The sequence below is a fragment of the Malurus melanocephalus genome, unplaced genomic scaffold (assembly GCF_030028575.1).
Source record: "Malurus melanocephalus ecotype Western Australia unplaced genomic scaffold, MMel_1.1 scaffold_13, whole genome shotgun sequence".
In the NCBI taxonomy this organism is placed as follows: Eukaryota; Metazoa; Chordata; class Aves; order Passeriformes; family Maluridae; genus Malurus; species Malurus melanocephalus.
Genome location: NW_026623245.1, coordinates 1,319,229 through 1,335,554, shown reverse-complemented (window position 1 = coordinate 1,335,554; position 16,326 = coordinate 1,319,229). Strand labels below are relative to the sequence as shown.

At 40.5% G+C, this 16,326-nt stretch overlaps 1 protein-coding gene across 1 annotated transcript in view; it reads right to left on the bottom strand.

Moving 5' to 3' along the window:
- Window positions 1-16,326, bottom strand: part of EML6 (EMAP like 6) — an 86,778-nt gene that overhangs the window by 14,792 nt on the left and 55,660 nt on the right. Inside the window, exons 17-27 of the mRNA XM_057382133.1 lie at window positions 15,939-16,039; window positions 14,546-14,748; window positions 13,234-13,345; window positions 12,408-12,535; window positions 11,577-11,718; window positions 10,265-10,417; window positions 9,904-10,035; window positions 8,989-9,077; window positions 8,166-8,342; window positions 7,866-8,067; window positions 7,541-7,667 (exon numbers count right to left, since the gene is read on the bottom strand). Coding sequence (XP_057238116.1) covers window positions 7,541-7,667; window positions 7,866-8,067; window positions 8,166-8,342; window positions 8,989-9,077; window positions 9,904-10,035; window positions 10,265-10,417; window positions 11,577-11,718; window positions 12,408-12,535; window positions 13,234-13,345; window positions 14,546-14,748; window positions 15,939-16,039 — 1,566 coding nt within the window. The remainder of the gene's footprint in view (window positions 1-7,540; window positions 7,668-7,865; window positions 8,068-8,165; window positions 8,343-8,988; window positions 9,078-9,903; window positions 10,036-10,264; window positions 10,418-11,576; window positions 11,719-12,407; window positions 12,536-13,233; window positions 13,346-14,545; window positions 14,749-15,938; window positions 16,040-16,326) is intronic.

Sequence of the window (16,326 nt, the reverse complement as noted above, 5' to 3'; positions counted from 1 at the left end):
CATCCAAGCTTCCTGCACACTTTGCACCAGAGCAGAACGGGGTTCCATGGTTTATTTTCAGGAGCCTGACAGGGAGGGAGCTGTTAGGAAGTTGACAGTCTCCTAAGCACTGCTGAGATTGCACACAATGGATGATTGTTCTCTATCCCAGTTCAGCTGCAATTTAGCCCACAATTGCTGTGGAAAGGCCAAGTCACTCCCAGGACAGCCTGTCCTGCTTTGTCCACAGGGAAAAGTACCTTTATTTCCTCAGAAAGCGGTCACTCGAGTCCCCTGGGGTGACCCTGGTTGRAGCGGGACTGAGCAGCAGTGCTGTCACAGGCAGGGAAGGGGCAGAGGAAATTATTACAAAACTTAATTGTCTTGCAAAATAAATTTGTTATTTCATTTCAGTCCAGATTTATGAGGGCCTCTGACTCAGCATTTAGGAAAACAATTGTTTTCTTGTATGCTTTTTTTCTGTTTCAGTCTTATTTCAGACTGGATCATTGCCACATTTCTTGACCTAGGAATACCAAAGTTTATGACAAGAGCAAGCCAAAATACTTCATGAAAGCAAGAGAACACTACCACTATGACATGCTTGATAGTCACTAGATTGTAAGCATGAGGTTTAATTTGGAGACACACACACACAGATACTTTTAGAGATACCTATTCAGAGCACACACAAACACAAGTGTTGTGTGCATTCATATATACATAGCCATGTATATATATGCACGTGTGCATTCACTGCCTCATCACCATCTTAATAAAACAAACAGAAAGCAGCACATTTTGAACATTTTAAGAAGTCATTTCACTTTTAACAAGCGTGTGACTACACCTAATTTGTTTTGACACAGAAGATGACACTGCCAAGACAAGAAAYTTGCACTGTAGCAAACAACATCTCTGCCCTGTTGGACCTGTGCAACTTGCATGGCACATTCCCAGCAATCCAGGCMTTTGCTGGGCTCCCCATCAGTACTTACTTGACAATTCCCTGCCTCCAAAGGAAAGCAAGTTAAAACATAACACAAGCATTAACGGTTTCTTTGCAGCAATTTTAAACCAAGGTGCTTAGATTACAGTTATGGGATGGAGGAGTTCCGGGAAAGATAAGACACAGTCAGACATTACAGGGCTTTCAGTTAAGTGCTGTGAATACAGCAGAGAGGGGTTCTGTTACTCATGGCAATCTCCAAGATGYTCTCACATGAGGATACGCAGTTGTCAGTCAGGGACAGAACTCCGGATCCAAACTGACAAAAACCTCAGCACCACCTTCATGCAGAAATGTGAAAAGGTGAGAGTGAACATTCCCTCCGGGCATGGAGGAGAAGGAGCCCAAATCAGGGGTGGGGTGAACCCAAATCAGGGGTGGGGTGAACCCAAATCAGGGGTGGGGTGAACAGGCAGCACCAGGACAGAGAACAACAGACGGACACAAGAGCTGGGTTGGGGGAAGAGGGAATGGGGTTTTGGAAAAGTGGGGCACCTTGGGCAAGGAAAGAGATGTGCTCTTACGGACCAGAGCCAAACTATGGAGGGGGAGGGAAAGCTAGATCTGTTTAGACAGAAAATAAAGAAGAGAAGAAGCAGATCAAAAACTGTTATGATAAATTCTATAGGATGRGGATATAACCAATTCCTGTTTCCAGGGCACAGGTCATAACTGCTGTCCAGTTGGAGATACTGTCTGCAGTGGGAATAAACTGGGGAGAACACAAACATTCTGCTCCAAGGCCAATGGGAACAGCATGGGAAYTCCAGAAACAGCWCCACGTGAAAGGGACCAACAAGGTYTGGAGCAGGSACAGRWGGACAGGAGTGTCCTGCCACCCAGAAGGTGATKGGCTGAGCCAGCAGGAATGGGTAGGGAAAAACTTAGAGAGCCCAAAATGGAGACTGACATGGCTGCAAATGGGAGAAGGAACACACTTGGATCTACACAAACGTGGACTGCTCCTGAGAAGAGAATGGGAGGTTCAGGGAGAGGTAGTGTGATAGGTTGGGTTGGGCAACAGAACAAAAATCCAAGAGTTAAAAAATATATTGTTCATTTTAGAAAAAAACACAAAAGCAGCTTTTAAAAGTGCCTTCACCAGTGACAGAAGGGGACTCCCAAGTGCCCCAAACTGCTGCAAAACTCCTTGAGCTTTTTTTAATCCCTTCCTAAAGAAGGGATTAAGAGATTTTGTGAGTTCTAAACCCTTGGATTTTCCCATTCCAACATGCATAAGAGTTTTGCATACAACTTTTCCTGCTGATACTTTTTCTTAACACTCTGGAGCTATCATAAGACAACAAAAAGAACAGGATTCGACATGAAAAGATCCTGCTCTCAAAAACAATCAAAGCAAAGCTGAAACAAAACTGGAAGGAAACATCAGTGATAAACTGAATTTTTTTTTTTAAGCACTGAAAAAGCCTCACATGGTTACAATATTTCTAACTTCACATGTATGTTGATGCAGTGTTAAAAAAACAACTAAAACACAAAGTACTGCAGGACATATGGCAGGGCCAGTCATTGTCACAGCTTGTCAGAGCAGTTGGTCACTGCATTCCCAGGTCATTCCAGCTCAGTGTGCACACATGAAACTAGCACAACAGATATTAGTAAGGAGGGCAACCACTTCGGAATGAAACCTGAGGCCTTTGTTCTGAACACCTTGGGAAATTGCTTCCTAGACAAGTCCTATACCCACAGACTGGCCCTGCTGCACCAGGACCTGGTGTCCCTCACTTGCTGGACACCATCCCTCTGATCCTGGACTCTCTGGACACACTGTTCCTCACACACAGGAGGAACAGAGTCTTTTCCATTTGTCTRTTATTCTCTACAAAAGATCTAACATATTTTGAAGCTGTATTGCCTAGGTAAAACCATCCAACCAATAGAACATTGGGCAGATACTCCCTCGGCATGACAAAACATGAGAAACATGGCTTTTTCCATCAGCCCTGGACTACATCCCACACAAMAACCCTCAGAAATGCTGAATGTTTCACAACACCCTCAGTGCAGAGAGCACTCAGGTTCAGAGAGAGAAATGTCTGCAACACGTGACCATGCTGGCATCCCTCAGTTTCATCCCCTCCCAGTGTCACACAAACAGAAAAGACCTTTGGGCCAGCTCTGTGCTGACCTGTGAGAGCAGTGAGATTGACTCTGAGTTCAGCTGCTTGGCAGGGACTGACAAATACCAGTCACAAGCCTTGAAGACAACTGGGATGAAACCAGCAGGCYGTCAAATACAGTTAGGGTGCATTAACTTGACATAATGCTGTTGAGAATAGTGGATATTCCAAAGGATACTCCTCATACTCAAACATGGAATTTTGATGGAATAAGCCCCAAATTATTTTCTCCACCCCAAGGATGTGTTTTTCCAGATACATTTTGAATAGTCCCCACCTACACATAAATACAACACAGATTCACACTCAAAGTATTTACACCGCACCCACAGACATGTGCGTGTAAAGGTGCAGGAACCAAGGCTGTAACCATATGCCTAATAATTCACTTTATGGTGCAAAGGCTTGTGGGGTTTTTTTTAAAACCTTATATAAGTAGTCTCATGCTTTAAAGAAATCAGTAATCTAAAGAGTAACATCTGAAGAGGGAAATCCAACTTCTTTAATTTTTTGTCCTTGTTAGGACATATGATTACATGAGGYGAACACCACCATGGAGACCAGGCTCCAAGGTGGGTAATTTCTGGAGAGTGAGATGAGCCATGATGCTGAGAAAACAGAAAACCAGACAAACATGCTAATGCTGCTTTTTGTTTTCTAAACATTCCACCTGCTTTGGAGGAGTTCCCATCACCAGGGTTTATGTGGAGTCATGCAAATTGAACTAAAGGAGAGCTGCAGACGCAGGGTGTGAGTTAGGGGTTAGTAGGAGGCCAAATGCAAACAGGTCTTTGCTTTTGGGATTAGTAACGCAAATACAGTCATCGGCAAGCTCGTGTTACTTCTCATCATACAAATTCTCGGTTAAATTAGCTCGTGTTACTTCTCATCATACAAATTCTAGGTTAAATTAGTTCAAAAGTTGGCCCTTTTCTGAAAATAGCACAATTCCTATGTGACACACAGTAGAGCTTACAATTGTCCTGGATTGTCTGGGACAGTCCCACCAGTGGCCAGGGGGTCCCGAGGAGTGGGAGGGCCGCGCTGGGAGCTCCCACCCCGCGAGACTGGTCCTGCAGCCCCTCTCGAGGGCACCCCRCTCCTGCACCATGGGCAGGGCAAGGGGTGCCAGCCAGAGGGGCAGAGAGGAAGAAAAGGGTAAGGGTGGGTGGGGAGGAGAGGAGGGAAGACATGGAAAGGGAGRAGAAGAAAAACAACAAGGTTGGGGAGAGGAGAGAGAAATAACAAATGATTAATGATCTTAACCAAATGCACCAATACAACTGCAAGACATTTTAGAGCTGTYCCTCCTGCTGACAAAGAGGAAATGCTGGATCCCCTCAAAAATACCAGGCCATGATTTGATTCAAATCCTGCAAGTAAAATCTATCATGCAATTTCTACACTCCTCTAAGATATTTGCAGAATAATGTTTATTTTAATTATGTTCAAGTTAGACAAGAAAAACAAATTTCATAAAGGGCTTTCATTTCTTTTTTCTAAGGGAAAACCTTATTGTTACTCACTCCTAACTTTATACAAATCATTGCACAGTTCAGCTCYCAACCCTACATTTGCAATCTTCTCAGGAGTCCCATCCTGAGAAGTTCCCGAGATCAAACTCCTCATGATTTAAACAACAAGTTGTTATTTCTAGAGAAATAACGTACCTGGAGTTTTTCAGATTCCCCATGCTCTATTACAGAAGCACAGAGTCCTGCAAGCTTATTCCAGCAAACAGAAAGATTAAACAGATGGGCTTGTCTCATAGGTGCTACATGGCACCTTTGAAGTGTGTTTGATTATATAAGCTGGAAAATAACTTCAGCAACAGTCTATCTTCTAAATATTACTATTAAAAGAAAAAAGCCCAGTGAGCTCCAAGTTGTTGTCCCCAAGGAGCAGCTCAAAGCAGCAGTCCCAGCTATTCCTGCTTCACTTAAACCTGAAACTTGCTTTYCCCTCTTCTTTTTCCTTTCCTTAATTCTGAGTTTCTTCTCACTACACCTTCACAATTTTTCCTTTCTCAAACCTACAATGAAAATACACCAAGGACACACTTCCAAGACCCTCACTGCATATTGCAGTGAACTGGGCCAGCAGATTGCAAGGCCTTGGCATTAGCTCTTTTAGGATTTCCCTAAACACCAACAGTGGAGTAATTGCAGACTTTCCACTTCACCTGGCTTGATCAACTGTCCCTTTGGACCCCTGGAGGTGCAAAGAAAAGTCAGCCYAGAGATTTCAGAAGTTTGTCATGGGCAGACAAACCCTTTTCCAGCTGCTACATTCTTCTGTGTTCTCAGAAAAGATGGAATTTGGCACAGCTGTGAAGCTTCCCTCATAACTCATAGGCCTTCGGAGAGGACTCAGCTTTAGCCTGAGGCACTCACAACTGAGAATGACAACAGATTCTGCAGGAATTGTATATGTATTGTCCCACTGTGACCAGGAATTGCAGTCTTGTAGTAGCCAACACATTAACCCCATTTTATAGCAYCCAAACCCCAGCACCTTTCACAGCTTAAGGTCCTATCCAAGCAAAACACCCTCAGAAACCACAGTTTTGCTGACAATTCACCATAAAAATTGCTGCTTCTGATTATTTCATCATTTAAACTATTTATATTTATTCCCTGAAGGAAGGGAATTTATCTTTACCTAACAAGCAAAATATGAAAATTATAGAATTTGTTTTAGATTTATCAAAACAGCAAATTCTAAACACCAAAGGTACGATTGTACTAAAGCAGCAGTTATTCAAAAAGGTCATTAAAATTCGTACAAGAGCTGTGACTCCCAAGTAGAAAAGGTGGGAAGGACAGCTTTGTGGTGCTGGATAAACATGGCCTGTTTTCCCTGAGAGGGGCTGAGGGTGGGCACAGCCTCCAAAGCCTGTGGCACGACACAGCACAGCCATGGCCAGGATGCAGAGAAGTTTTCCAAAGACATGAAGGGTGATTTTCACTGCTGGACTGGAAATAGTGCTGAAAAGCAGCACAAGACACACATACTCTTGCTTAAAAATGAGTACAAGACATTTTTAAGCCCATCTTAATCCGTCAATTAAACTCACTCCACAGTTGCTTTTGCGTCATCAAAGCAGAATAAAACAGCTGGAGGGTACAAGGGCTTCTGGTGTGAAACATCTGGCCACTGTGTCACTGGYACTTATTACTGCTATAACAATTTTGCAATATTCACCCAAACAAAATAATAATTTTCCTTTTTTCAACTCAATTTGCAAATATTAATATTTACTAGACAATGCCTTTTTATAGAAAAATGGAGGAATAATTTCTCTATTTGAGGAAAAGCAATATTCTTAAAAGAAAGGGAAAAGGTTATGATTCAAAATTTTATTGAAAAAATATAATCCTCCTGCTGGATGGTATTGTTAAAACATTGTGATGAAAAGAAATGGGTGTAACATTTTTCTTCCTATTGTTCATATCCCACATTTCRCACCCAATTCTCCTATTTTGCACATTTACTGAGCAAAAATGATTAATTACTTTCTGTCCAAGATGTTCAGCACTGCATTCTTTGAGAGCTTTAAAGACAGCAACTTATTTTTTCAAGGCCTGCATGAGATTAGAAGTATTATTAACTGCATTTTCTATCTTGCAATAACAGAACAATTAAGCTAAATTCTTTCTGTGGGTTAACCCAGAGCAGTCCTTTGTGCCAGTGCCCACTGAGGGGCAAGAGCAGGGAAACTCTTGATAAAAGAATGATTCCTTGTAAGCAAATGTTCTATCAAAAGAGACAATGTATTCACAGCTGAGTCACCAACTAGATTCACATATATGGATTTACTGCTCCAGATTTTGAGGGGAAACRTGTCTACCGGTTATAGATGCTCCTGTTCTGTCCCAGTCAGACTTTTACCATCCCCTCCTTTAGGTCTGTGTGTCACTGGTCTCACCCTTTTATGCTTAGCTCTTGCCTCTTTTTTTTTTGCCGTCCTCTCCAACACTGTTCCCCTTTCAGCTAATTTTTTTAGAATATTTCAGCCTAAGGCCAACATGTGCCATGGGAAACGATAGATTTAACAAAACACTGACAAAAACAACAAGTGACTGAAATTTTTTCACCACCCAGAGCCTTAGCCAAAAGTATTTACAAGCTTACCACTATCACAAGTGTTCTGCTGCAGATACACACTAGTTGGGAGAAAATATAAATGCTCACGTGAACAGCAAATGAGAACACAACACTCACAGATGTATTATATATACATTTTTCTCCATGACATTAACATGTTGTACTCTGTGAACACCATTTTAAATCTTGTCTGGTGAGTTTTAAAAATTCCTGTTTTATTTCTGAGGACTAATTTTAATTGAATGAAAAGAGATACAAAAGGGCACAACGTACACTTGGAAACAAATGCCTCTATGGATCATACCTCTCTTCCATTGAAACTTCCTTCAGCTGCTGGTGGGGTTTTGTGCCTTCCATTTCTCTGATGCTTACTGCATAGATCTTAGTGGTGTAGTCGATTGCTTTTTCTCTTGCAACATCACTATCATAACCTTAGAAAAATAAAACACAAAATTAAACAAACTACCCTTGTTTCATAGTGAGAGGGCAAAGAACAAGATCTGCACGAATAAAAGGAAGGAAACTAATCCTGCCAAGCTGTCCTTACACTGAAATTTAGCACAGCAAAGCTCAGGTTAAATGCCTGTGTAAGTTTCTCTACAAGGAAGACTGAAATAAATCCTTTTTACCTCCATCTTCTTCTGCATCTGTGTCTGACTCTTCACTGTCCACCAGCTTGCTCTCCTGGATGCCCAGGAACTCCCTGGTCCAGATCATGAGTGCAGTGTCGGCGCCACCCACGGTGAGGAGCACGGAGTCATTGTGCAGCCACTGCACATTTGTCACCTGGGCACTGTGCCCCACGTACTTCTTGAACTTGGCATGTTGGCCCTGYAGCACAGAGAATCCCCCAGCTGGCAGCTTGACACACCAGCAACAGTGTTTTTCTTCCTTTCCTTTTTAATCACCAAAATAAATACACTTCTTACCTTCACTGGGTAGGAAAAAAGCTTCACAAACCCAAAATCATCTCCYGTGGCCAAAAGGGTTCTGTCCTTTGTGAGACTGGCTGCATTGACAACGGTGACATCGCTGTGCATGGGCCAGATTCCCTCGCAGGTGGGACCAAGRACACATGTCCAGGTGTCCCATTCAATCTTCTCTATCTGCAAGCAAGATTCCCCCAAAAGAAGGCTTCTTACTTCAAACATACCAAATATGCATTAGTGTCATGCATATAGTTTTCTATGTTTTTATATTAATTTTAATTGATTTAGTTTTTAAGAAACTGTGCTGGTTCCAGCTTGTCAATACAAACTGTATACTTTGATCAAAAGGCCTTACGATTTAAACATTCCCATTTTCCCAAGGCAGAGCATGATTTGTATACAAATCTTACTAAAAATTTTCTGAAGCCCTAAACACTGGCAATTTTGTAGCAGAATCACAGGTYACAAATAATCAGCTTCATGAAAAGCCAGGGACCTGCTTTTAAAGGTGGTTTATAGCCTGGAGGCAACTGGTTACACAGAAAACAGGTGACTTTGGGAAAGACGATTATGACAAATGGCTGCTAATAAATAAACAATATTATAAATGGCTGCTAATAAATAAACAAAAGTTAGCGATACAAGCAGAAATGTGCACATTCTGCCACTTACAAATGCTAGGAAAGACACTGTGGAATGACTAAATCATTTCCATTCTAACCACTGTAAATATAGCATTGTAAAAGGAAAAAATACACCATTTGAAGACAATTCTTAAAATTAACTTTCACAGTAAAAACAGTCCAGCACACACAATTCATACCTCAGCAATTCTTATAACATGTCTTTTCCCCCTTGGTGCTTCGAAAAATAGTTGTTCTTTGGCACCAGAATTGACTTGCAATAACTTTCCTGGATACAAAAGGAGAGATTATTATGAATTTTATTAATTATTATGACCATTAAGAACTTTTCTTTTGACTGAGCGAAGAAATTTCTGGGGGTAAATTAAGAAATTATCCTCCAGAGAGTTATTAATAGCAAAAGAGGTGCTTAAAGTCACTTTTGTAAGGATTCTATACACTGATTCAATGAATAAATAGTATTTTAAATACCATCCAATATCCTTAAGAAGTTGCTGTCTCGCAGCAAATCACTTTCTGCTGATGGAAAATATTTTGCTTATGCTTCATAATCACACTAATAGAAGCAAAAAATAAATGTGTGTGCTATTAATTTTTATAATAATTTTAATAACTTTGCAAGGCAGCTTTGCCAAAAAATAGGATCTTGCTAGCTATTGTCTCTTCTGCACTGCCCCACTGGCAGAGCCAGCTCCACTCCAAGTTGTCCTGGGATGCAAAGTTTACTGTGCCCATGGAGATGTTGTGGTGATGCTCTCAGTGASTCACACCACATTTTGGGACTGGCATGCAGGTGGTCCCACACGGAATCACATCTGCTCTGGGAAGGCTCATTGGCATGAGCTCATTATGGATCCTGCTAGACTTAATTAGCTGGGACAATCAGGCTCTACCTTCTTGCAGAAATTGTCATGCAGAGCTCAGCAAGGAAAGGAAATTGGATACCAGCAAATGTAATTGCACTGGATCCATACAGTGCTCCATGGGGAAAAGCATTTGCATTAGTGGTTGAGCTCAGTAACTGGGAGGGGAACATTTTCCTGATATTCTATTTTATGGRCATTTCCAGTCTTTATTTCTGGCCAACACTTTACCTCTGGAGTCCCAGTCGATGTGGGTGATGTAGCTGGAGGCACCTTTGCAAATACCAACTCTTTTGCTGGTAAGGACATTGTAAATATCTACGAAGTTATCATGGGAAGCTACAGCCAGGTACTTTCCTGATTCTATAAGGAAGAGACACTAAGATTATTAAAGGCTACATCTTCTAATTAATATTGGTGTGACTTTTCACCACTGTTGGTGGTGTTATAATGCAGTACATGGAATTGTAAAGTATTTAATGCACAGAGCACACAAAAAGCCGGTCTTCCTTCAGAACATTCAAACTTGTCTAGATATGAGAAACAAACTCCAAGATAAACATTCCCCTTCCACCTTATCATATGGTTATACCTCGTGAAAACTTTATATCCGAGATCATCTCCTTCCTGTGGTGAAAAGAGACCATGTCCTCCACAGTGTCAGCATTCACCACCAGAAAACTGCCGTCGTTCAACCCGACCGCCAGGGCTTTCCCATCGGGAGAAAAGGCACAGCAGCGCCCACCTAGGGAAGAACGTGGAAATGAGTCTCTTAACACAAAAACTGGGACAGAGAAAGCCACCAATGAACTGCAACTGAAAGGTTTTCACATCAAATATGTAGTTTTAAAATAGATTTGTTACTTATTAAAACCTATATGTCATAGAGAGCYATGATGGATGCTTTGTTACAGGGTGCTCTGGAGTTGACAATGATGAYGTAATACCTTTGGAAACAGATTTATGTGCTAATACCACCTTCCAGCTATGCTCTAAACTCACCAATGACAAAAATAAAACAAAATAAATCCCCAAAACATGTACAAAAAGGAAATCCAAGTGGAGAATTCAAAGACTCATTAGGGGCAGCACRACTACATGTCTTTCAGGAATACTACATTTGCAATCTTAATTATATGACGGAGTAATTATTCCTTTCAGTGGAGGATTTAAATTTAAATTTAAATCAGATGTAGTAGACTTTCTCCACTTTTTGCCTCAGCTTTATTCCTGACTATATTCTCCTATAGCTAACCTCATCCATCCCCAAATTCACCTCTCCAAAGCATCTAAGTCTTCTCCCTCAGCCAGTTACGAATTCCTGTGCTCCAGATCTGTCACTGAAAATGAACAATATAAAATTTCCTGAAGGAAATCAATGAGTAAATGAAATAAGAGTAATTTTGAGAAGGCAGCATTTCAATGTAGCTTATCTAATTTTATACAGAGGAGAGGGCAGGAAGTGCTAATTTTAGMGAAGTTGGTTTAACAGGTAAAATTCATATTGGCACTGAAGGCTGATTGTGTTCAACATGCAGAAAATGRTATATTTGTCTTTATAAGGAAATTTTTTAATGTCAGCAACAAACATACTGGCCTTAAATATTCCTAGGAAGGAAAGTGATTCTGAGGTCAACTCATTCCCCTTGAAATTGGGGAAAAAGAGACTCAAGTTCATTTTATTATTATTCATTACAACAGATTACAGTCCTTTTTCTTCCTTTGCTTTACACTGACTTGACACATGCCAAAGACAATTTATTTCCTCTGCTCCCAATTTCTTAATGACTGTGTCCTTTGTCTGCCCAATTAATGCCTGTGATGTGCACTGAAAGCAAAGAAGGAGCTGTAACAGAAATAGAGGGATCCATGGCTGCCCCAGGGCCTGGCCAAGGCAGAATTACCTTTTTTGAGCTTCCTCACTGCCAGCATGCGGTGCTGGGAYGAGAGCTCCCAGATCCGCAGGGTTTTGTCATCACTCACAGTGGCACACACAGGCAGGAGAGGATGAGCTGCCAAACCCCACACTTCCCCTTCCATATGGCCCTGGAGGAAAGCATTCCACAAGAGAAAACAATGTGTTTGGGGCTGTGTAGTATGTTCTAACTTTGTCCTGCCTCATTTTGCAAGTCCCAGGCAATAAAGCCTTCACCATCTCCTCTCCAAAGCTTTCCATATTCCAAAAGACCTGAACATCTGCTCTGTCTCTCCTGACAGCTGTCTAAAATACTCTTCCATAGTCCCCCACACTGTTACTGGCTGTAATTCATGTTCTTCCAATACTCTGTTTTCCAAACTTGAGATGAACAGGGAATTGTTACACCCCAAACCGGACTTTATCCTGAAAGCCTGATATGGGTTAATCTTCAAGGCTTATGTAATGTTTTAGATCCTTGTTTGCCCAATATACACATAAAAYTTTGTTTTAATCTTGCCTCATTCTCAGTTTTCCAACTTGTTAATACTCTTCCTACTTCTTTCCAACTTTCCATCAGTTTGCATACAGTTTGCTGACACTGCATATCAAGGTTAAATAATTTCCTACTGCTCTCAATCTGCATTAGTGAAGAGGTTCAATAATTTATAAAACACAGCTTCACACATCTTGGTTAGTGTGGTAGTCATGAAGGCAAGACAAATTTGATGGATACTTCAGGTGAAAAAAAAGAATACTAAAGAACCAGAATTTTGTAAAAATACAGGAAATAGTTAGCTATGGAAGATCCATACAGTACCTGAACAAGCAGAGTCATAGGCCCACTTTTATCAATTTCAAGTATTTCTCCATTTTTAGTTCCTACCAGGATGTGTCCATGTCCCAGGCTGATGGCTCGGATGGACGGGTTGTCCTCTAAAAGTAAACCTGAAGAATGAAAAGATATTAATGTGTTGGGATTTTTTTTTAGATTTCAYATCATCTGTAGTTTATATATAATTCAAATCTGTTTAAAATCATGAACATGAGATACAATTGCCTGATCAAACTGTCAGATAACCCATGGATTCCTTAATAATTCAAGAAGGGAAGTTCATGCAATATTTTGCAATATTGTAGCAATATAAAGACWGCTATTTTACTGCTTTAACAGTGAGTGTCTAAGGGGATCAGGCAGCATCACAGACTGATTCTGTGACTACATGTAAACATCCCTTTCCAAAGTTCCATGCCTATGCCTGGGRAATTTAACAGGTCTTTCAAAATCACAAGGTTCTGGTCTCACCACATGGAATGAGGCCAGCCAAAGAAGCTGGATGCTGAATGACCACACTTTGGAATGGCCAAACTCACAGGCTGGAAACATTTCTCCTTAAAATCGTTCCACAAATGAAAACAAAGCTCAGTGTCACAAAATAGAGGAGGGAATAGCATAAAAACGAAAAATAGCAAGGAATCCATCAAACACAACTTAYATTGATCAAACCAGAATATTCCAGCACAAAGTAGCATGTTGCTGTTCCCTTTGCGTTCTGGTAAGATTTGACACCCAGTACTACCTTTTTACTACCATTGTCCCACCTTCCATGCACAAAGTCCTTATGAAAACACACTGAAAACAATACCTTTAGAACTAGCAGAGAGTGCTGCTCTTTTAATAGCATATGTCTTCAGACATCTCTCAAACATATCATCCCAAAGGGCCACAATTCCATCTTTTCCACCCGTTACAAAGCCCTGCACAATCACAGGAGGAAAACACACACAGATGTCAGCACTCATAGGGGCAAYTCAACAAGACATGTCTAAAGGCACAGTAGAGTCTCCCCTGCATTTTATTCATGTGTCAAACTAAAAATACTGGAGTCTGTACCTATGAGGGAAAAATCGAAGTGGAAAAGATTTAGAGTTGCTTTTTTATGGTTATACAGATTTACAATCGTATGGAGCACATGCTCTGTAAACAGGAATGCTGGACCAGGTCATTTGCCTTCATGTGCAAATAAGCTATAGAAAAACATGTTTTACCCTTAGAAGAGACAGTAGTTGGCAATAASAGTTTCTCAAGTAATTCCAAATTCAATTGACTTAAAAGATGCTTCAACCTAACTTCTAATGATGCATTAGGGACCAATTCTTTSATTAATTCCCTGGGTAGATTATCTGTGCCAAGTGAATGCAAAAGAGCATAAATAACTAACCAACAAAAATCTAAGAGAAGAGGATGTTCAGTGCCAAGATCAAATAGAAAAATTGATGGGAAAGCTGGGAACAATCAATTAGGGCCAGAAAGGATTGAGCCACAGGGATCTTAATTGACCTTGATATATAAAAACGTTAATAGCCAACGTTGTTCTCATGCTATACTTCTACAGTTGAAACCATAACCTCAAAAAGGATAGTCTATTATCAACATTTTCTTCAAATTRCCAGGGGCAAARCTTCATCCTAAGCTCATTTATATGATGCAAATAATGTTTTTTTGCCATAATTTCTTTTATAGATGTATTGATGCAACTGAAGGAAAATTCTTCTGATATATGGAATAATTAACTCAAAAATGCAMACCTTTGGATATCTGAAGTCATGATTAAGATATAGTTATAAGATTATCAAAATATCATGTTTCATATTTTGGAAACTAGTAATGCACACATTTTTGGGATCAGGTCAAAGAGGCAACGAATGTTTCCTCTTACTCTCCTTTGGTTTACACAACCATGAAAATTATGTCCCTGAGAACAGTGAGAAATAAATCATGCATTTTTAGAGGCCAGAAAATGGCTGGTCAGGTATCAGCACATGGAACAGAGTGCTTACAAATCCATATCTATCAAATAACAGAAATCATTCCTATTGGCTTTATGATTTTAATCACCAACACCTCTAAAATCCACTACTGCAACAAAAATAAAGGTGAAGGACAGTGAAAGATACCTTGTCCAATGCATGCATGGCAAACACAGGTCCATCATGGGCCTTCACTGTCCTCAGCAGCAGGGTCTCCTTCCAGATGTAGATATCCCCAGTGGCAGCCCCAGAGAACACCAGCTCCTCAATCCGCCCATACGAGACGCTCATCATCGTCTCCAGCTTCCCTGCACTCCCAAATGTGCCCCGTTTGGAACTGAAGCCTCCACCTGCAACACCAGCACAAGGGTTTTTCTATTTGGGCTTGCAGCCACAGTGCTGTAAAGGATAAATACCTGACCCCAAGATCTCCCATGGCTGCCTAAGGCACAGAAGATAATGGAAATCCAGAGATGAGTGCACAAGGGAAAATCATAAAGAAAGTCAACCCAGAAATGACGGCTCTGGAGCAGCTCAGACTCAAGTTTTCAGACTGTCTTTCCAAATAAGAGATATATTTGGCGAGGAATTGTGCAAAAACAACTACTGCAATGGCTGGCAGGATGTTTTTTGCCTAGAACAGCTTCTGCCATGCTGTTTCTCTGTAGAAGTGACTATTACCTGAGGATAGGTTTAGTTGTCCCCTGGCACCCTGAGCATTTGACAGCAGTTTTGCAGAATAAATGTCAGGATTTTCTCCTCCTATGGTCATCAGAGGACCGAATCACCACAGCCTTGCTTGGTTCAGAAAGCAGAAGCAGCCATAAGGCCCATGAACCAAGACTTGGAGACAAAAATACAAAATTACAAAGTATCTGCAGTAATAGCCTTATGTCAAGGCACTGTGTGTTTCACAGCTGACACCACAGTAAATCCCCACTCCAATGAGCAAATCTGAATTCAAAACACACAATTGTCATTGCAAAGAGAGTGCTTTTACTGCTTAATGAATATTCCCATCGTGAAATTTGGCAAACAGCAATGCAAGTCTACTTAATCACTGCAAAAATAAGCTAAAGATTAAGAAAAAAAAGCAGAAAAAAATTTAATCTGACAGCACCTGAATCATTTGAAAACAAAGTATGGTACAACGCGTAAGAAGTTCTTAAAAATACCTAATTTTGAGTTGTTTTGAGCACCCATGAARTGTGTACATAAACTGAAAGTCCTGAAAAATGAAAAATCCAATCTTGAATAAAAAATATYCSCAAGCAGAACCTGGTTTTCTGAGAGCCAAGGCTGCTYGCTCAGGAGGATTCTTTAGAGTTTAAACACAATTAGCTGAAATTTCTTTCCATAAAGGAAGGAATATTTTAACATTTGCTGACTCAGAGGTGAGTTTTCACCATTTTAACATCTTGGTAACGGGGAAAATGCTGTACAAATAAAGCAAATTCTTAAACCAAGAATACGATGTTCCTGTATTAAAAAGATCTGCAAATTCTCATATAAATTACATATAGAATATTCAATACAGTACCTGTTTGCTGCCAAAATTTGATGTGTTTCATCCCAACTGTGACTAGTCTGTCCACATGATGTGGATTACACTTCACTACAAATATTTTATCCTTATGGCCCCTGCAATAAAGGTAAAAATTTTAAAAGCTTGGTAAGAGATGACTTAACATTKCAAACTAATTAAATCAATGATAGAAATAATTTCTCCATCTACCAAGAAGCACAGAGCCATATTTSTCATCTGCAAGAGTTTAGCCCTGAGTGAGAGTTTTCCCCCACAAAGATGGCAGGAGGAATTTGAGCACACATCATATGGGGTATAGAGTAGAGAAACGTGGGGAATAAAATTTCTCTCACACTGAATTTCAGTTCATTTAAGTCACAACAAGGGAGCAGACAACAAAGAT